Consider the following 22500-nt stretch of genomic DNA (forward strand, 5'->3'; position numbering starts at 1 on the left):
CAAGCCAACAAAATGGGTTGGCTGAGAAATTCTAGCGGGTCTCATGTGACTTCTCCCTCTGACTGCAGCCCTGCGGTATCTGCTATTGTAATAATTAAAATCCTCCCGGTAGATCAATACTGGAATCTCTTTATGGGAAGTGCCCTGATGGAAATGTCTCAAGGAAGCTGGGGCTGTGGAACTCTGAAAAATTCATTTTTTTTTTATCTGACAATTATCACCACACTGCAGACTAATTCAGCAGCGTACCCCTCTCACACTGCTTTGAATGCACTGGAGATTGACATCTTAAAAAACCTAACATCTCATTTTAACAAATAAAGGCACTATTTCCACATACAGTTTGGAATTATCAGCAATCATGAAACCACACAAAAAATTAATATACATTAAGTACTTCATCTTCTGATGGCTTCCTCTGAGTTTCAGTTATCGCTGTCTTCTCCGCATTTCCTCTCTTTGTATCTTCCTGGATTGATCTCTGTCTTTTCATCTCTTAAAAAAAGGGGAGAGGCATGTAAAATTATTATAAAGCTTGATATTTATATATTGAAATGTGGCTTTACATTATCAGCATTTCTCTATTTAATACATATACACCTACAGTTGAACACTGTTACACCACGAGACAGTTCTGAAAGCATTCCTACCTGGTCTACTCTCAACATACTGGCTGAAAGACTGGAGTTGAGTTTTCCTGACTGTAGAATCCTTGTTGAACACAACAGGATTTCTGAAACGTTCTGGTGCTTTTTGTAACCGCTCAGTCCGAAGATCTTCCCCGCCATTCTAAAAGCAAAAGAACAGAGAGCACAACAGTTCAGAATATGGAATTACAAATTGCCAGGGAGGGAGGTAATCTTTACCAATTTAAGGTAACGCTGACTTTTCTGAGCTATCTGGCAGCATTTTAAAGTACTATAAATAGCTCAACAGCAGATTCTTTGGCCAGTCGGCAAAAACTTTGGGACACATGGTTTAAACCCTTGATGACGTTGATGGATCAGATACTATGGACCCTTGTGTCTTCCGCTGATGATAAGCATCATTAGAAGCCATGTTACCTCCTCTGCCCCGTCTGTTTGTAGTCCTACGGACTTGTAGGACAAGAAGAAATAGTCTCCAATTTTATGCCCATTCAGATAAACCATTAATGCTGGGTGAGGGCTAAAAGGCAGGATTATAACACTACCCCACTGAACTGAATTTCATCAGCTATAACTTTCCAAAGCCCGATTTGTAAGTAAGCCCTTTACAGCCAAGGAAACTACAATTATCTTTTCTGGAGCTTCCTATGTTAATACTGGTAACAAATTCAAATGGTTCTATCAACAAGAAATATCCCAGAAGACTGAGCCACCGCAGTGTGTGGAAGCTGCAGATACCGAGGTGCTGTGTACCAAACAAATATTTCATTTTATACCTAATCTTTTATTATTTTTATTAAGTGTTTTGAAAGTAAATAGGGAAAGGCTAAGATGCATGACTAATAGCTGAGCCTGCTGAATGCTGAAACTGGTTATCAAAAGCTACCAAGACTTTGCCCTTCCTCTGCATTGAGACAATCAGTAATGAGGGAGCCCTCCAATGGCCTATTCTCTAGCCTCAAGGAGGCCTGGGATACAGAATCCTCCAGGGAAGGTAACAGTTTATCCTTTTCCACAAACACAGAATGCCTCATTTATAAATGTGTAAACTGCATTTTATTAAAAAAATAAAAACCCAAATCAATGCTGAAAGCTGCAAGGGAGCAGATGGACGCTGTGCGGTCTTTCTAAACACCGTTTTCAAAACCTCAACTACAGAGAGTCACACAAATGCAATCTGTTTAAAGACTATGTTTTGTTGGAATAACTTTTAGAAATTACTACAAAAGAGCTGTTTGGAAAACAAAACCAGTTTCATATATGTAGAGGACTAACTTATAAAAATAAAACAATTGTGTAATTTTAAAAAAGTTGTCTGTTGCATTTATCATTATGATCAATCTTGTAATATCTTAACTAGGTAATTAAGTTACAAATACTTTTGGCTTTAATTTCTTAAAGTATGATTTTTTTACTGTTATTTTAATGATTATCCAATAGTCTAAAACTCAAGTCTTTACTAAGATAAACAAACATGGCTAATATTTTTAGGGCTGGCAACATGCTAAAATATCAGTATGATTAGCCAGTAAATCCCATCTTAAGAAAGCTTTTTATGACTAGGAACTTCTGCCACTTTACAAATGTATTCCTCTAAACCCACTAATTCAGTTAGCCTTTTCAATCCATTGTATTATTCTTAGGCAAGCTTCATTCTGCATTAAATCCAGAGCAGAAAGCTAAATTGAAGGGGTAAAAAAAAGACACCAGACCCAATCCAGGCTTCCTTTTATTCAGAGATAGAGACGAAAAGTCTTCTGCCTCCACCACACACTTTCATCACCAATTTCAGACACGACCTTACAGGGAGCAATGAGAGCCATTGTTTTGGGGCTTCAAAGCAGCTCTGTCAGGGGGAGGAAATCCTTTCAGTCAGCAGGGCAATCCCCACAGTCCGCAGGTGGGTGAAAAGTTACACAGGACTGCTGTCCCCAAAGCTGGAGAAATGCTAATGACAGAATGTGGGGAAAGGAGGTGGGAAGCTTGGGTGGGGACACTAGAGAGAGCCTGTAATAACAATAATGACATGCACACAACGCCACTTTGTCTAAAATGCTACAGTAGAGAAGAGTCATAATGGCACAAATCTCATAGAAACAACTGCTTTAAATTCAACCCCATTACCGTCTTCAGGTATGACGGATTCTTAGAAATAACACTAATTGCTCATTTGCATGGGTAAAAGGTTTAGACAGAAAACCATGCTAGAATTCTCTCGGCAATATTCCTCTTAGCAAAATCAGAGTTCAAGGTCAGTTTCTGTACACCTCGAATTGCTTGAGACAGAATAAATAGCAGTCTCTCTGGAGTGAAGCTACTAAGGCACCTCTTAAGTTGGAAGATTTACCTTTACTCCTTGCTCCGAGGTATCAGTCACCGCTTTCTGGGCAGCACTGGACAGTGAGTTTGCCACCTGTGGCTGGGCTTCTAAGAGCTTCTTCAGCTTCAAGTCCACCAACTTACTATTTTGTTCTGTTAAACATGCAAATACCATGAATGACATATAGGAGGACTGAGATGCACAGACTACCAATCTTAAGTGGCATCACAAGAATATTATTAAATTTCAAGACATTGGGACTAAGACAACACATGAGACTAGACACATGGAGAGCTCTTTTGCTATATATTTTACCCTTAGGGTTAATCCCTTCAAAATATGGTCAACATGCCTAAAGATAATGAAGATATGGCTTCATTACCTGAAAAACAGAAATACATCTCTCTCTCTCTCTCTCTCTCTCTCTCTCTCTCTCTCTCTCTCTCTCTCTCTCTCTCTCTCTCACACACACACACACACACACACACACACACACACAACTATATACATTATGCACTATAAAACAACAAACTAGATATTAAAGAGATGCTTTATTTTTTTGAGATTGGCTCTTCCCCTATATTCCTGGCTAGCTTGGAACTCACTATATAGAAAGGCTGGGCCTGAACTTGCAGTGATCCTCCTGTCTCTGCCTCCTAAGTGCTGGGATTACAGGTGACTGCTACTAACAAACCCTGACACTTGAATTTAAATTCTACCATTTCAATTATTTTAGTATGTTAATTTACACATGCAATATCATCTTGAAACATGTTATTAACATGATCTCGGTAACATACACACTGTCAGAAGCCAGTGTTTAAATATATATATATATATATATCTCCAGCATCAAAATAGTGTATGTTTGCAAATACTTTCTACTTAAACAGCAGAAATACAATAAAGATTATCATGATTTCAGAATGTATTAAATATAGATTGAAATGGAAAGCAACCAAACTATGGCTATAACTTTTCAAAGGAACAATTTCAAATTATTTTACCAAGTACATTAATCTCTAATAATAAAGTGGTTCAGGAATGAGTTGAAACAAATATTTCTACTTAAAATTCACACAAAGTGTTTTTTTTTTTTTTTAATAAAATGGTTTTGTAAAAGACATGCCAACTTTTGGAGAATGGTATTTTTCACAAAGATTAATAACTTTTCTAATTATAATATTCTTAATAAATGTCATTATCATTACTTTCATGCAAATTTTTCAGTTTATACTGCCAGGCTCCTTTTTTAAACAATATCTGATGAACTATGGTCAAACCAAGATAAAGATTGAACAATTTATTATTAAAACATTATGACTTTTATATACATATTAAAAAAGGAATTTTGGAGAAAATGAAGCAGGATAAAAATCACACTATTTTCTGTGTGCTTCCAGATTCCAGTTTGTATTCCTATTTTTTGTTACCATAAGCACAGCTATGGATTGCGCAGTGTGTGTCTGCACATGCCTACACTTACGGCATGCTGAAGAACTGTATTGGTGGTGGAGAAAGTTGGGTCACACTGTAATCCTAGCAGCTGGGAGGCTGAAGCAGGCAGATTACCAGTGCCAGGGTAGACTAGGCTAATATAGGGAGATCCAGACCAGCCTGAGCTACAGTGAGAGTCTGTCTCAAATAAAACAAAACCAAAAATCTTCAAATAACACCAAATAGGAGATGGAGACATGCTTTCCTTTTCAGCAGTGAATTTTCTTAATTTTTAGTTTTTATTATTTACTTATTTATGCGTGTGTGTGGGGGTGGGGATCTGCTTGTGTATATGTGCATAGGTACTCATGTGCCAGACACTGACACTGGACGTCTTCCTCAGGAGCACCTGATATTTTTGAGACAGGGTCTCTCACTCAGTGAACTGGTACTCACCCTGAGGGCTAGCCTGGCTGGCCGGCAAGCTCCAGGGACCCGTCTGCGGTTACATAGCGGGGCCTCCACATCTGGCTTTTTACCTGGTTGTTGGAGATCTGTACTTAAGAGACCCATGCTTGCATCACAAGCCCTTTCTTAAATAAACCATCTCCCCATCTCTGAGAGAAATTTTCCTAAGTGTAAGAGTCAAACTTGCCAGGAATAAAATTAACCAGATTTTTAAAATATCCCACAAAAGTTATAATAGCTAATTTCTCCATATTACCTAAGAAATGGCTAATTTCCCCTATCTTTCTAATCTACTTTAGAAGGACATACACATTGCTTATTTTACTAATTTTATAATTCCATAGTTAGAAGTCAATCTTCAAGTCCTCAACAGTAACCAGTTATTGAGCATTCTTTTCCTTCTCTCCCCTCTCTCTCTCATCTCCCACTCAGTTTCTAAGAAAGATTTTTATGGTAATTATAAATGGAGGACAGGCAGACAGCAACAAAAAATATTTTCTTAAAGAAAAACTGAAGATAAGTTCTACTGCTTTTAAGAAAGAAGCTGGAGAGATGGCTTAGCAGTTAAGAGCATTCATTGGCTGCTCATACAGAAAACCCAGGTTCGATTCCAAGCACCCACATGAAGGCACTGGACGTAATTCCAGTTCCAGGGGATCCGATGCCTCCTTCTGGCCTCCAAAGTACTAGGCACATAATATGGTACACAGACATACCTGTAAGACAAGCACCCATACACATAAGAAAATAAAAATACAAAAGGTTTATTAAAAAAGAACTAAAAGGTAGTTTTAATTTTGAGCTAAACATTTAAAATGGTTTCCTCAAATACTAGAATTTTCTTTCACTATTTCAAGCACACTGGCTGCTATACAGAAATGGTATATCTTAATCCTGAGTCATGAGGGAGGGACTGAGAAAGGCCCTGGGTCTTCTTAAGTGCTCCTTGTGGTTAAGAAGGCCTTGGACGGCTGTGTCCTGGAGAAGTAACAAAGCAGGCCAGTCACCCACTGACACCGTGCTGGACAGGACACTTAGGGGAGACTCTACAGAGGATGCCAGAATCGTCACTGCTGCAAGAATTCAACTTGAGAAGCTTCTCTGGAGCCACTCGGAACCTGCAACTCTGGATTGCTACCTGCTGGGACTTCTGAAGGCCATGCATTCAGAGCACACACTAAGACAGCATCTTTACAGTTTAAAGGAGAGCAAAGACAAAGTGCAGTGTGACTCACTGACTTGATAGAAGATGTGACGTTAATCTAATTGTCATCTATACTAGGAGTTTTCAAAGTGTCCTACTGTAATCAATTGTCCAGCCTATGTAAAACAGCCATAATGTTTAAAGTAAGCAAGAAACTTGCAAAAGAAAACAATTAAGACTATCTATTTTGAGAGAAAAATCTCACAATAACGCCCAGGTTGGCTTCAAACTTGCTATGTAGTCTAGGCTGGCCTGGAACGTGCTCACTCCCCTCCTGCTTTGGCCTATGTACAGCATACCCAGTACTGCCATGATTAGTTCTAAACTAAGTAGGCATGGTCTACGGCTTTAGATTTAGATCTGAACTAGTCCACAGTTACTCCACATGTGGTACACAACAGCACATCACAACACAGAAGCAGTGAGGAAGCCACTTACCGAAAGCCTACGAACTGAACCTTAGAGTGATATTAGTAATAAAGGAACCTATGTCATCATTTACGGTATCAACATTAAGCTATTTGAACATTCAACTGGAAACAAAATAATACACAAATTAATAGCAGGTGGATTTGACTAAATGATCAGTGAGGGCATAAGATGTAAAGAGACTACAAAAATAAATTATTATTGATGAGATATAAAAATATAATGATAAAGCTTGCCATGCAATAGGACACAAAACATTTATAATTTGAAATTACCGGGAGTATCAAGGTCACTTTCTATATTAGTAAGTTCATCTCCACCTCCTACAACAAAGCCTTCAGGAATGTCCTCGTTAGTATCTATCTCAATATTATCATTTTCATCTGTAAGAACATGTAGCAATAGTGTTAGTATATCATTTATATCTTATACCCTTTTTCCTCAATTCTAAAGAAGAAAAACTAATATTTCAGTGACATGCTCAAACTCAAGTATGACAAAGATAAGCAAGTCAAGAACTCAGTTTAAGTCACTCTTCCACTGTTGGATAACAGTTATTCTTTACACTCTTATGTCAAAGCTGAATTATCACACCAAAGCAAATGCACAAGTTTTGACAATTTGCCACCCACTGTCTCTGAATCACTGAGCTCATTAAGTCCTTGTGTTTTACTGTATAATCTACTAATAATCTCTAATACAATAGCATATGAAAATAAAGTTGATTTTGTGAAAAAACACCCAAAACTCTGAGTTTCATTTTTTTTTATCATGTATTAGATAATTTAAAAATGCATAAGCACATTTTTGATTTTTGGCTTTCCAATCAGCTACCAAGAATGCTAATAAGTTACCACTTAACAGACTTCCCATCCACTGTATGAGCCAGTTAGAAGAAAAAAACAACGAAGACCAAAAAGACTGGGAAGTGCCTCCTCCTGGCAGGAGGGGACGTGGACACAGAACCGCTGCTGGGAGCAGCAGCTCAAGAATGACATATGTGGCTGTATCACCTAAGCAGGGTCGCTGAGAGTTCTTTTCTCATCAACTACGCCCAGCACAGCTATTCCATTCGTTTTCCGAAGGTGAACACCTTCACTTCACGGTCCTCAAAACTTCTCCAAATAATTCTGTAGCTCAGCAAATGAATTAGCAAATACTTCCAAGTGTTAAAAAGGTAGTCAAACACTTTTCTGAAGTAATCTGTGCCAGAGACATTAACTATTAATGATTTCAGGAGAGCTAGTTATACGTGGCTGCTGTCAATCAGTCACTATTGATTATTACTACCACAATTAATCTAGAATCAAAGCATAAAATTCAACATTCATTCTTTTACTCCAAAAAGAAACAAACAAACAAACAAACAAAACTACATTAGTGGTTCTCATCCTGGGAGATCACATATCAGATATCCTGCATAGCAGATATTTACATTACGATTCATAACAGTGGCAAAATTACAGTTATGAAGTAGAAATTAAAATAATTTAATGGTTGGGGTCACCACAACATGAGGAATTATATTAAAGGGTTGCAGCATTAGGAATGTTGAGATCCACTGGTCTATAGTGTTCTGTTATGTAACTTGCAAAACACTATGCTAGATATTGAGGGGTAAGTTTTTAATTTAATTTAATATTATAATCATATTGAAGTGATTTTAATACCATGTAAGATCAGGGTTATGGGGTAAAAAAGAAGGCACAGAGCAACTCCAAAGATAAAAAGGTTACTCTTTGCCAGTGACACCAGGATTTCTTTCGTGGAGGTAGGAACTTTTAAGTGAGGCCAACTGAGGGGAAGGCCTTACAGGTATGAAAGTCGAAGGAGGCTCTGTTCTGTCCAGTTGCTCGGGCACACTAAAGGGAAAGAACAGAGGTAAGGCTTGAAGGGTACAACTGGAGTCAGCCCCGAGGCCGCAACGGGCAGCTGAAACGTTAGGTGGTGGAAATGGAGAGACGGTGGAGCTCAACCAGAGTATGTACTTCGCAGGCACCTATCTGATTATAACTGTGAAGTGTGTGTAGTTCATGAGCAGCAGCAGCCCCCGAGGCCCTCGCTGTGTTAGACAGCTTCAGTATGACAGACACCTCCAATACTGTTCTCCATTACACTTTCCTATCTTCATGGGAAAGAAACAGCATTGTAACGACCCGGGGACAGAGGATGCTATTCGTGCAGACAACAGCATCACTCATGCCAAACTGTTGACCTAGCTGTTGTACTAGAGAACAGAAAAGCTGGAGGTGAGAAATCTAGGTTGGGAACTGTTTTGACCTGAAGAAGCAGTATAGAGAGCCTAACTTAAAAAAGGTGTAAGATTTGAAACTGACTGGACACTGGGGTATGGGGAAGGAGTGAGAAGCAAGGCAAGCACTTTCATCGACCGCAAACAATGGTTTTGCTGTGGAAAGTGGGGAAGAGCAGAAATGTGGATGGATATGGGTATCTGTAAGTTGTCAAGTCCTGGGTCATGTTAAACAGGTGCCATATGTGTTCTTTCCAGAAAAAAAAAAATGAAACCTCCATTTATACTACCACTCACCAATAATCTAGATGGATTAAATTAGTATTGCTAGACTTAACATAAAATGATTACTGTTTGGGAAGACAAAAATAAAAACTGATCCATCAGCTCATCCTATGAATGAGATTTTACTTGCCAGTCACTAACCAGTTTTGATATGAACGTTAAATTCTTTTCAGCAGTTAATACAGCATCTTTCCTGACCTGTGGGAATACTTTAAATGCATTGTAACAGAACTCAAGTACATGTTTGTATGTATGCATATGCACACATGCATTTATGTATTGAAAGACACTACATCTATATCCATGTATCTACACACACATCAATCAATATAGTCTTCATGGCTAACCATGGAAAATCTAGTAGGTGAGTAGAACCAAAAGCAGAGATCCTGTATATAAATGGAAGAGACAAGTATGGGCTGTATTCTGTGTTTACATGTGTAGGGAAATGAGATATCAACTACACAATAGAATGTGAAGATATGTGCTGGCTGACACTGCACAATCCTGTGAGCTAAATAAAGCTCTGACAGTGTGTACCACTATAGCACAGCAATACTGCCAATTTCACATTCTTTTTTAGTAGGTGAATGGAAACCAGGATACCTGGTGATAAAAGGATGGTCTACAATGCCAAGGAAAGAATCCTAGGCCATCACTAAAAATATGTTCGGAAAAATAAAAGATTCAGAAAGAAGTTTCTCACTTACCCCCTTAAAAAAAATATTCTCAACTAAGGTCTCCATGAAATTCAGAACTTTCAGAATTCTACAGAGACCAAACAAAAGATAAGAAATGCAATACAAATATTATAGTCCTAATAGAAGATGAAAATAAAAATCATTGAAAATCTTTAAGACTTTATTTTGTCCCAATGCATCACATACTATCCCAAGTTATCATGAGGACTGGATTCCTATGAATCCATATGAACTTTGGATAAGCTGCCTAAGGGTTAGCAAACTCCTAGACAGGGACTGAACTCATCCCACTGCTTTGGAGGGGCAGATAAAGCTGTGTCTACTCATTCAAATATAATTCAAAGCTGCTTTCAGACTACAAAGGCTGAGCCGAGCAGCTGTGGTAGAGATCAGGCAGTCTGTAAGAGTAAATCATTTACTCTGGCCCACATTAAGAAGTTTGCTGAATTCTGGCTTAAACAAGTGGCTGGAGATGCTAGACAGGCAGGTGCATATGTATGTATATGTGTATGTATGTATGTGTGTGTATGTATATATGTATGTATGTATGTTTGAATTTCAGGAAGACTTTTACTCTGCCTTTCCTAAAGGTCTCTCTACAACTCACAGCCTTGATCATTATAGTTTAGACATGTGATCAGTGCAGGGTGCTGAGGTTGGGGAAGACAGTCTCATGCCTGCTCCTTTATGGATACAGACCAAGACTCATCTGAGGACAGAGAATAGGCCTGCTCTACTTGCCTTAGGTCAACCTTAGCTTTCTGTTTTTTCATCTGCGCTGGCATGTTTTTTGTGGTCATACTCACAAACTGCCAAGTTATAGGCTCATGGTGTCCATCCACGAACTGTTAAAGAAAGTGTTCATGCAGTCAACAGAAGAGAATAGAACCATAAAAACAAGAATGGAAATGGGATCAGTATGTTAAGTGAAAGAAGCCAGACAGGCACTGGCAAGTACGATTTCTCACCCACGGCATTTTCATACAGAATGGAGACTAGCAGACGGACCCAGTAGGGAAGACAGGGTAAGGACAGGTGTATGGAAAGTTCGGGTGTGCCACTGAATGGCATCAGCTTTGGCTCCCACTCTTTCTTTTACTTTCTTCACTGTATTTACTTTGCCTGTTAAATGATGTCAAATCCAGGTCTTTGCTTCCCCCACTGTAAGAAGAGCTCCAGTGTAGCTAGAGTTTTCCTGGTCCTGCCTGGCCCATGGTCAGGACAAATCTCTCTCACCCACCAGTCCATGAGCCGCTCAGACCCAACCAAGTAAATACACCGAGACTTATATTTCTTATAAACTGTATAACTGTGGTAGGCTTCTTGCTAACTGTTCTTATATCTTAAATCAACCCCTTTCTGTTAGTCTATAAGTTGCCACATGGCTCGTGGCTTACCGGTATCTTAACATCTGCTTCTCATCTTGGTGGCTGGCAGCGTCTCCTGACTCAGCCTTCCTGTTCCCAGGATTCTCTTCTCTCCTTGTCCCGCCTATATTTCCTGCCTGGCTACTGGCCAATCAGTATTTTATTATTAACCAATCAGAGCAACACATTTAAGATACTGAACATCCCACAGCACTCCAGTCATGGGCTATAATACTGAAAAGGTTTCTTGGTCTAGTCTAGTCTTGATATACACTTGCAACTGGGGCTGTATATATATATATTTTTTTTAATATTTCATCTGAGGAGAGGGTCTACAGCCTTGGGCAAATTATTTTACTTATTTTGGATGTGTGTGCCAGTAACAATGACTGAACCTAGGGCCTGATTCGTGGTAGGCAAATACTCTACCACTAAACTACATCTGAAGGCCTCAACTTGGCTTGTATCATAGAGAGCACCAACTGTGTAGCCAGCCAACACACGCTATGCCATTAACGACATTAACTACAACTTTATTCCTGGCCTCCTTGACATTGTCATCTTACAACAGTAAGCTTTTACTCTAAGGAATCAATTAAAAATCAAAGCAATAACTTTTTGTTTCCTTTGAAGAAACTTCCTACTGAACTGGAGAGAGCTTTCTTTGTTTCATCTTGCTAAGGTTTTTATTCAAGTCCTGATTTGCCTAATCTTCAGGGTAATAATAATATTCTAAGATGAACTAAGGACAAGTACCTGAAATGTTTTATTAGATAAATAGGTTATGACTCTTTGAAATAAAAAGTTCATAGCCCTCTTGAATATACTCCCAGCAAAAGTGCAGTTCCAAATTAAGGATGACCAAACTAAATACTGAGAGGAAAAATTAAAATTCTTTTTATTTATATGGTCCTTGTCTCAACATTAAGCTCTGAGTAATCTGCAAATACTGAAGATGACCCTCTCAGAGTAAGAGCAACAGAAATGACCTAAAGGAAACAGATATAGAGCACTGTAACAATTCTCACACATTGGGCTCTAAGAGTCTCATGTGGCCTAGGCCTGATGCTCTTAGCTTTACCTCCCAATGCTGGGGTTACAAGTCTACACCAGCACACCTGGCTGTGTGCAGGGAGGGGGGTGACTGTACCACAGCCCACATGTGGAGGTCATAGGACAAAGTATAGGAACGGAGTCTTTCCTTAAGCTACCTATGCTGCAAGGATTAAACAGGATGGTAGGCATGGTGGTGGAAAGTGATTTCACCAGCTGAGCCGTCTCACAGCACAGAAATATCAAGTAATGATCTTATTCAAAAGGAAATTCCTGGAGCGGGTGACGTCCAAATGCACACTTAGCGTGCATAAGACCCTGGGTTCAATCTCCAGTATAAGCCAAGCAAAGTTTCCCATGGAAAAGCTCACCACTAGCAAGTCCCATATTCTAGACATGAAGGATGTGACTGCATTTCATCTACTCTTCTAACAGTGAGGCATCAAGGGGTATCATAAACCAAATTCTGTACGACGTTTCTGCTAAAAAGTATCATCTCCTCTTCCTCCTCTCTCTCTTCCCCTCTCCTTTTTCTTCTCCTTTTTTGATTTTGAGACAGGGTCTTGGCCAGCCCCAAGCTTGAAATCACCCCTGCCTCAGCATGCTAAGCGCCAGGATTACTGGCTTGTGCCCCCATGTCCAAGCTAAAGAATGATGCTTACATTAGAAATTAAGGCAAAAAGCTGGCTTGGAAATAATAACAGTTCTCTTCCGATTTACTATACTTCCTTTAGCTTAAAAAAAAAAGTATCAATAGGCTAGAAAGTTTATGGTTTTGATGTAACATTTTGAAGTAAAAAGTCCTAAAAGGTCCAGGGAGGATTTCTGGGTTCTCTGTAGAGTATGCTACAAGATTCTTTAGCTCACCTCCAGATGCCTTTGACCTTTCTTTCAACTTTTCTGCGGCCATTTCACCATAGCTGGGAAGTTCTGACATCTTCACTCCGCATCGAGCCTCTGCTATTAGCTGACGAGCTCTCTCTCTCAGCTGCCGACGTCTCTCTTCATCTTGCTGCTAAGATATATTGAACAGTTGCCAGCTCAGTAATTGACAGAAATGCAATTTCATTTTCAATCTGATCATCGTGATAGGAGCTGGGTACAGCATGGTGCTTGGCCCACATTATAAACAGGATGCTCTGCATCAGCTGGATGTCACACCATTTTTAAAGACACCTCAGCACCATCTCCTTAAAACATTTACAAATCATTGTATTAAAATGTCCATCATAAATTTAAATTAAAGAATGTTTGGCAATACATGCTATTAAAGAAAAGGCAGAAATCAGTAATACAAGAACAGACTTAGAGAAGAAAGTCACACTAATCAGAAGAATTTTAATTAATAGTTTATTTTTCAGGAATAATACTTAACTTGCTATTTTCTAATAAAGATACTGAGCACTATCTAAAAGACACATTGATACTTTAAAATACAGCTACACAATATCGGTCGAATAGAGGAATGGTATTTTTTCCATAGAGTAAGAGTGAAGATAGCAGACCAGTGAACAGTTCCAACTTCAAAACTGCCAACGACAACATAATGGTGATATGAAATTCTTTTCCACTGCATCTCCTCCGAGATGCACAATAAGGAAAACAACAACAACAAAGTCTAAAGCTTTTGAATTTAAAATTACTCAGACCTACAACAAACCCACTACTGTCGGCTCCCGTTGCCTGGATTTTCCCACCACGATGAACTATACTGGAACAGTGAACTGAAATAAATTCTTTCTCCTTTGAGTGGCTTCTGTCAGAGCATTTTATGTAGCAACAGAAAAAAACCAAAAACAAAAGACACACATGTAAATATTTTTAAAGTAATGCTTCACTATAACTTAGAAACAGTATATTTGGCTAGGGGCAGACAAAAGGCATTATAGCTTTTGCATCACACCTGCAGAATGAGTGGAATCTGGAATTGACAGATTATTGTTGTCTGGTTATGGCGATTGTTGTACGTGAGAATAGGAGGTCAGAACCACAGTCATACAGACAAGAAAGCATGTGGAACAGGAAGTCAGAACCACACAGTCATAAGGACAAGAAAGTATGTGGAACAGGAGGTCAGAACCACAGGCATACAGACAAGAAAGCATGTGGAACAGGAGGTCAGAACCACAGGCATACAGACAAGAAAGCACATGGAACAGGAAGTCAGAACCACACAGTAATAAGGACAATAAAGCATGTGGAACAGGAGGTCAGAACCACAGGCATACAGACAAGAAAGCATGTGGAACAGGAGGTCAGAACCACACAGGCATACAGACAAGAAAGCACATGGAACAGGAAGTCAGAACCACACAGTAATAAGGACAAGAAAGCATGTGGAACAGGAGGTCAGAACCACACAGGCATACAGACAAGAAAGCATGTGGAACAGGAGGTCAGAACCACACAGGCATACAGACAAGAAAGCATGTGGAACAGGAGGTCAGAACCACAGGCATACAGACAAGAAAGCATGTGGAACAGGAGGTCAGAACCACACAGTCATACAGACAAGAAAGCATGTGGAACAGGAGGTCAGAACCACACAGTAATAAGGACAAGAAAGCATGTGGAAGGGAAATACACTAAAGCAGTGGGACCACTGAAAGTGGTTTGGTAGATTGGTTTTTTTATGTTGTTTGTTTTCATATGCTTTTTTTTTTTTTAAGTTTAGGGGAATGAAAGACTAATCTAGCAGTAGTGCATAATACAGATCAACACAGAAGAACCAGAAAGACATGAATTAGCAGGCTTATGAACAGCCCAATGAAGTCACAGTAACATTCAGGAAGAGGAAGTACTAAGAGGAACAGAAAAGAGAAATGCAAGAAACATACTTGAGACAGGATTGATTTCTGTGGCAATTTTTGGTTAGAGATGTGGATTCAGAAGGTACTACAACTATGGACTTATAATAAAAATAGAAAACTAAAAGAAACCATAATGTTTGGGGTTAGACAGCGTGGGTTTGAAGATGTAAAGGGGCATCCAAGCAAAGGGTTTTTTTTTTAAAATATTTATTTATTTATATTTTATGTATGAGTGCTCTGCATGTATACCTGCACATCAGAAGAGGGTATCATATCCTATTACAGATGGTTGTGAGCCACCATGTGGGTGCTGGGAATTGAACCCAGGACCTCTGGAAGAGCAGCCAGTGCTCTTAACCACTGAGCCATCTCTCCAGCCCCCAAGCAAAGGTTTTAACAGAGTCTGAGGCTACGTAAAGCCAGGGCTACAGTGTTGATGGATGGATACATAGAAGCCTGAGAAGTAAGGAGGCTACCGACTAAAACTGGAGAATATTTGTATTTATGTAAGGGGGGTGCAGAGGAAGAAGAGAACAAGACCACCAATCGATCATGAACATCAAAGTAGAAGAGGCTTTCAAGAAAAAACAAAAAACAAAACACACAGCTGGGCATAGTATGCTCACCTTTAAACCCAGCACTCAAGGCAAGGCAGGCGGATTTCTGTGAGTTCAAGGCCAGCCTGGTCTACATAGAGTTCCAGGACAGCCAGGGCTATATGGAGAGACCCTGTCTCAAAAACAAACAAACAAAAACAACCTATGACAGTGAACGTTGGAAGTTAGTCAGAAAATTTAGAAGGGGCAGTCAGGCTTGGTGGACAAGGCAGACACCAGAGAGGTGGAACTCAAATCTGCATATTTCTTTAAAAATTTTTTTTGAGGTAGCTAAAAATCAAGAGATTTTGGCATCATCAAATTAGTAAGAGTAGATTATTAGGTGTGTCAGGTAGGCCTAGGGACATACTCTGAAATTCTAGGTAGGCAGACTGACACACTTCCAACTATCAAAAAGAACATAGAGCACAATGAACTGAATCAGTGAAGTCACACATGAATGAATGAAAACTGTACTTCAATATGATGTAGAACTTACAGTATCATAACTCACAAAATCTGTGAGCACAATAAGAAGACACACAGAGAGACCATATGTAAATAAAAATTAGAAACCTTTAATCCAGAGGTTGGTCTTACTGTCATTAACACTGGGTCAACCACACACCATGCGTGTTTTGATATGACTGTGTACACATATAATACTCTATCCCAAGTATTAAAGTGAACCCACCAAGCTTCTATAACTTCCATTTTATCCATAAACACAGGGGACAGAGAAACAAAACAAATAACACAGCAAGAAAGCAGCCCCCAAACCAACCTCCACAAACACAGAATTACACATTATCTCGGACACGGCAAGGGAGAGACTGTTCATGATTCAGAGAAATGTTAAGTCTGATCCCACTGTTCACAGAGAAAAGGCAGGACTGACAAGGAATGTGGGAACGTTTTCACAAGTTTGAGCTCAAGCGTGCGCGCGCACACATACACACACAGGGAGCGAGAGTTGTTGAGAATATACAAAATTGTAATGGTGGAGACTTCTGGGCTCCATATGTGTAATGTAGCTACTTGAGGATGCTTACAGCTATAGCTGAAGCACTTGGAGGCAGAGAAAGGAGGATTTTGAGTCTGAGGTGAGCCTGGGTTACATAGCAAGACTCTGATTCAAAAGTGGTCGTTTTATTTTAATTTTCTATAATGCAAACAAACTATCCTTGTAATACGTGTTATTTTAACATAAGAACTGTAGAAGAGAAGGAGGGAGATGAGATGGTAACTTCTTGGGGTAGGACAGTGAACAAGCAAAAGAGAGGTCTAACATTCAAGAGAAATTTTCTTAGCCTTTGGAAACAAGCTCATTTGTAAGCAGCGGAATCTACAGCATGCAGCGTAAGCATGAAGACATAAAAATAATATACAAAAACCTTTCACTTGTTATCAGTCTGTCTGAACTCTGAATATACACTATGAATAAAGGAAGATAAGGCTTGATGATATTTTAGTGATGATTACTGATATTTCCTGAGCTTTCATGTGCTAAGTGAAAGCTGTATTTTATATTCATTATTCCATTTAATTCTTATACCCCACCCTTTTTAACTAATGATACCAGGCTTCAAATCCCATTGCCACACAAATAAAACATCCAATAGTTCAACCCATGTCTGTTTGACTCCACAGCGCTTGCTCTTAACTATTAAATTATTTGATCCGCAAAATGTCAAGTTAAAAACAGATGTGGTAGCACACATCTATAATCCCAGAGTTTTGGAGATGGAGGCAAGAGAATCAGGAATTAAAGGGCAGCCTTAGTTAACGTAAATTCTAGGCTAGCCTGGGCTATAGGATAACTGGTCTAAAAAAACCAACCAACCAACACCAGAATCAAGAGGCAGGTGAGATGGCTCAGTGGTTAAAGACCCTTGAGCTGGATCCTTGGAACCCACAAGGTGGGAAGAACGCTCCTTTCTGACTAGTGCCCTCTGACCTCACAGGCATGCTGTGGCATGTGCAGGAACTAGCTCCCAATCCCAAACCAATACACAAATACAATATTTAAAAAAAAAAAAAGAAAAACCAAAACAAACCCCCAAAGATCAAGTATAATGACCAGCTAAGAAAGCTGAGCCTTCACTAACCCTGTACCCTTCAAACTTGAAGAGAGTGGGAACATTAATAAACACCATGATTTAATATGCTGCAGGCAACAAGATTTAAGCCAATTTCATTACATGAATAATAACTTCTTACAGCGCTAGGGTATGATGATTCAGACTAAGATGAAGCAGTCTTTGGTCATTTTAACTGAGTTAAATGATTCTACCTTTCCAAGAACAAAATGGAAACCTACTTTTTTCTCACAAGCTAAAACTCCCAAATGTTGCTGAGAGCTCACTGAGAGTATGACTTAAAGTAGGCAATCATTAATAAAAACAACTCTAAACACTAATCACCACACTTTATCAATTTCCATGTAAATTGTTTGTTTGTACTTATTTACCCATCATTGTTCTCTACACAATAGAAAAATGCAAATGAACAAATCAGAATGCAGCCCTAATGGGACTTTCTGTTTATAACCATTAGCCCAGAGGTGTGCTGTAATTCAATTCTCAAGTAGCAAGATTTAGCCTCATTAACAGACTGCAAGGGCAGGTTACAACTCATAAAACCCTACAGTAAACAAAGTTTATAGACACAGCGCAAAATCTTGAGCCTGATTGACAGAATTCTAGTTCCCTATCAGATTGCCTTAATTTACTTTTCTACTAATGTCCTTATACCACAGAGACAATTTTGCTTGGGCCCACAGCTCTCTAGTGGGATGGCATATCTGTATTGTTTGTTTTCTCACCCTAAAGAACCAACTGAGAAAATAAAAGATAATTGTTAAAAAGTCATGGGAATGGAGCTCAGTGGTAGAGCATTTGTCTGTCTGTGAAAAGCTCTAGGTTCAATCCCTAGCACCATGGCTCCCCATCCTCACAAAAAGCCATGAAGGAAAAACTTGCAATTATATCAATTGATTGCATAAACAATATCAGTTTAATTGGTAGTCCTAAATTTTCAGTTTCTTCATGATGAGAGATTCATTCTAAGTAAAACTATTTCATTTATATGTAGATTCCACTAAAAGTCAGATCTTGGGAGTCGGAGCTACAGCTCAGTTATTGAATGTTTACTTCACATGCATGAGATCTTGCATTCAATTCCCAGAAACACACAGTTTGTTTAGCAATATTTAAATAATAGATGGCAACAAAATCTGTGAATTTTTATCATATTTACTAAAAGTGGCTATACTGTTCATGTCCAAAGACAACATGACCAGAGCATAGAGTCAATAACCACTGTATTAATTTAGTAAAGCATTTTAGTGCAAACTATTCAAGCATGTTGGTAATATTTGTGATGATGTTTTGCCTATATTTAAGCACAGAAATGTGTTTTTGTTATCTTTTTTGACCAGTCTACATATGAAACAAGACAAGGACTAACCTGCTGTCATGAGTAAAGCATCAGTTCACTTGTGAAAAGGTCTCTCTCTGAGGTGCAAGGGCACACCAGGTTAGGGGGCCGCCATCATTAGAGGGAAGCTGGGCACATGGCAAGTCTACCTTCCATTGACTTCTCACTACATAAACCTAAGTAAGCTGAATGAGTCAGGTACTGTTTCTAAGACATTTGCCTTTTTCTACAGAGTTAGAACGACTTAAGAGGTCTATCTTGCCTTTCTAAAACGAATGCACTACAGGTCAAGTCTGATGGGAGCTTATTTTGGGAGGCCTCCCTTCCCATCAGTATCATTACAACGACCTTCTGAGGAAATGCTAGCGTGTTTTTATACACTGTATGTTCTGTCTCTGCTCTTCACAGTGCTGTGTGATAGTTACCGACATCTTGGCTGATAGAAACAATCTCACTTAAATACACTGCTTAACATCATACACATTACAACTGCCATAGTAAGAAATAAATTTAGTGTCATCTTGAAATTTCAAAGCAATGATCTATACAATGGATTACATAATACATACTTCTAGCATTTTTCAGAGACCCCATTATTATTGTGATATTTTTTGTTCTTTCCAAGTTCAAGTTTCCAGTTCAAGTTTCTCTTTGTGGTACTCAGGAAGACAGGGGAGGCAAACTAATTTGTTTATATTCCTTTAAAACCTGGGTCCCAATCTTGAATTAGAAACCCCCAGGAGAGAGGTGAGGCCAACGAGCCTGCACTTCAGTACTATCACACAGAAACTAGCACACAGAAGCTGGGTCAGAGCTAATCACTTTGGACACTAACGCAAAAATACCCAGCCTTTCCCTGCATGTCTCGAGGCCTCAGCATGCCGTTTTCCTTGCCGTGCTGAAATGGTCTGTGACCTGCTACAGAGGGAGGAGGCACTAGTAAAACTTGACGAGTTACGGACAAACTCTTCTAGAATAGTAATGTAATTCCTTGTTTCCTTCCCATAAAAATGTATTGGTATGCAATTTTTATATTTCACAGTTCACCGACATCTAGGCAAGCTTTCTTCCACTGCTTCAATGGCGCTACTTTTAATTTTATCCTCCTTAGCTGTAGTAATTAAAGTGATCAGCAGTGGCACCCCAGCAGCTCTGACACGGCGACAACCCCCTAGCAGACTCTGCTCTTAAAGGGAAGGAGAAAAAGACTAGTTTCATTTCACAGAGAGCAAGAAAATCAAGCCTCCCCAGCCCTCAACTTTATTCAATTGTTCTTTCAGCCGCCTTCGGATCTTAAGAATCAAATAAAAATGGCTGCTATGGGGGGTCCTTTTTATTCTGGCCGTAAATGTCACAGAGTGACATTACTTTAGGCCAAAAATGTGCCATGGATTTGCAAAGGTGAATTAGAACATGAGAAACTGTCAGTGTAGTTTCTGAGGTCATTACCCACCAAGGGTGTCTTTACAACAGGAAATAGTTCCATTCAGTCACTTGAAAAAAGTCCTTCTGCTTAAGAAACGTGCATCTATTATATTTTCACGAAAAAAAAAAAAGCTTTAAAAAAGATATCAGACAATATTTGTATCCTTACCCCGTAAAAACTTTTACAACTGAACAACTCCCCTTACCCCACTTACAAAACCCAAAATCTGAATTTCTTTCTTGTGTTGGCTCTAGTGTTTCCTACAGTTTTAGTAACTGGACTTTAATTAAACTAAATAAGTTTTTGACATAAAAAATTTTATTTAGTGCCTCTCAAAATGGTCCTTAGAATTCCCCAATTTTATAAGAAACTAAGAAAAAGAACTTGATTGTCATCTTTTCATCAACAGACAGGAAGCTAAGCTCTCTTATTAGCACCAAGTACGGACAAAAAAAAAAAAAAAAAAATTCCATGCTTGTCCAGAGGCAAGGATTATCAAAGCTCACCTATTCACCTTCTACAGAAAACAGAATAAACAAATTACCAGGACTTTAGAGGTCTGGGTAGACCACTAGATGTTGTACTGCCAACCTGGTCAGCTCTTGACTGAATAAATAGGATTTAGGGTGAAACATTAAAACTGTTTAGCAGATCTTTTCAGTTCATTTCAAACTTTGCTTATGCTGGTTTATAATATAAGCAGACATGCTTTAAATGACCACACCTGCTCATTCTCTGGGGATGGTCTGATCTCTGATTCTCTAACAAAAGAAGAAAGAAAAAAAAATCAGCCTTTCTTGTTGCAAAACAGAGGGGAAAGTCAGAATCGTTCTCAAGTTTGCTCCATCTGGTCAGATTAAATCTTTGATCAACCTCGGGGATTACATTTATTTTTGTAGTAACCATTAAATTTTGGATTTGTTTCATACACATAGGCAAAATAGTAAGGGCAAAATAGTAAAAGAACATAAATTTAAGTTTGAGATTTAGTTTTTTTTTTTTTTAAATAGGAATAGGAAATATAAAAGGAAAAATATATACAGGAAAAAACACATGTATTTCAAGAACGTAGATTTCATTAATAGTCAACTCATGAAATTGAAAATATCACACTCTAGTTTTTTCATGATCCTCCTTTCAAGATATACATTATTATTTTTAGCTGTAGCACCTGTTTTGCTGAGCATTATAACACGGCATACACAAATGGAGAATTCTACACATAAAAGAGCATGATTAAATTAACAGTACTAAGAGGGCCTTTCCTTTAACTATCTCTGGAAGCAAGCTGGGACAGAATGTTTTATATTCTCAATCAGTAATTATTTTGTTTCACTTATTTAACTAATATTTAAGAATTCCTAGTAGCTACTATCTTTCTCTAAAAAATAATTATTTTAGGATTATAAAAGCAATTATGTTGTGTTTTTGAAAACTTCAAACTGCATTAGCAGAACTAATGGAAATAGTTTGGGCCTCCAAAAAGAGGGCCCTTTGATAATTTAATTCCTCTTTTCTCTGTGAAACTGATAACTTCTTAGTTTAAAAAAATTATAAGGAAAAGAGAAGAATGGCTGAGTAAGTATCACCTTGTGCTATATCCAAGGCCTCTTGCTGCTTGTCTGGCTGCTCTTTTGTAGGCAAAAAGGAGCTGAACGCTCTCTGGCTCCTTAGATCTGGCCCAACAAATGCACTGCCAGTCAAGCACATGGATCTAGCTTAAAACCCAGTGTGAGCCTAAAAGAAGCCAGTCAGGCTGGCACCTACTCATGCAGAAGGAGATAGATTTGTCATGACAGGCTGATTATTCAATGTAAAGAAACAGTTTAGCTTTTCTAATCTGGTACAAATACATCTTTCTCAGCAAAAAAGTAAAAGGTCTAACAGTTCAAGTATTTAAAGTAGAGAAACCAACAAAAAATGTAACGTCAAAGTAAACCATAGGTATTTGTGCTAAAGTATTCTGCAAAACTGCCCTGTGGCCGCATGAAGATAAGTAAGCCTTGGCTCCTCAGAAGTATGACATGTGTGTGTCTAACAAAGGACAATATTACTCTTTTATACTCTT

General features: G+C 38.7%; 1 protein-coding gene across 50 annotated transcripts in view; it reads right to left on the reverse strand.

Moving 5' to 3' along the window:
* Ehbp1 (EH domain binding protein 1) overlaps window positions 1-22500 on the reverse strand; it is a 342848-nt gene that overhangs the window by 44625 nt on the left and 275723 nt on the right. For 12 of the 50 annotated variants that reach the window (XM_076546077.1, XM_076546086.1, XM_042285564.2 and 9 more), the window contains 5 exons: window positions 13030-13177; window positions 6781-6888; window positions 2995-3119; window positions 651-789; window positions 389-495 (listed from right to left, as the gene is read on the reverse strand). In XM_076546077.1, coding sequence (XP_076402192.1) covers window positions 389-495; window positions 651-789; window positions 2995-3119; window positions 6781-6888; window positions 13030-13177 — 627 coding nt within the window. The remainder of the gene's footprint in view (window positions 1-388; window positions 496-650; window positions 790-2994; window positions 3120-6780; window positions 6889-13029; window positions 13178-22500) is intronic. The other 38 variants (XM_076546096.1, XM_076546104.1, XM_076546106.1 and 35 more) reach the window with 7 other exon arrangements.

This window comes from Peromyscus maniculatus, chromosome 10, assembly GCF_049852395.1.
Source record: "Peromyscus maniculatus bairdii isolate BWxNUB_F1_BW_parent chromosome 10, HU_Pman_BW_mat_3.1, whole genome shotgun sequence".
In the NCBI taxonomy this organism is placed as follows: domain Eukaryota; kingdom Metazoa; phylum Chordata; class Mammalia; order Rodentia; family Cricetidae; genus Peromyscus; species Peromyscus maniculatus.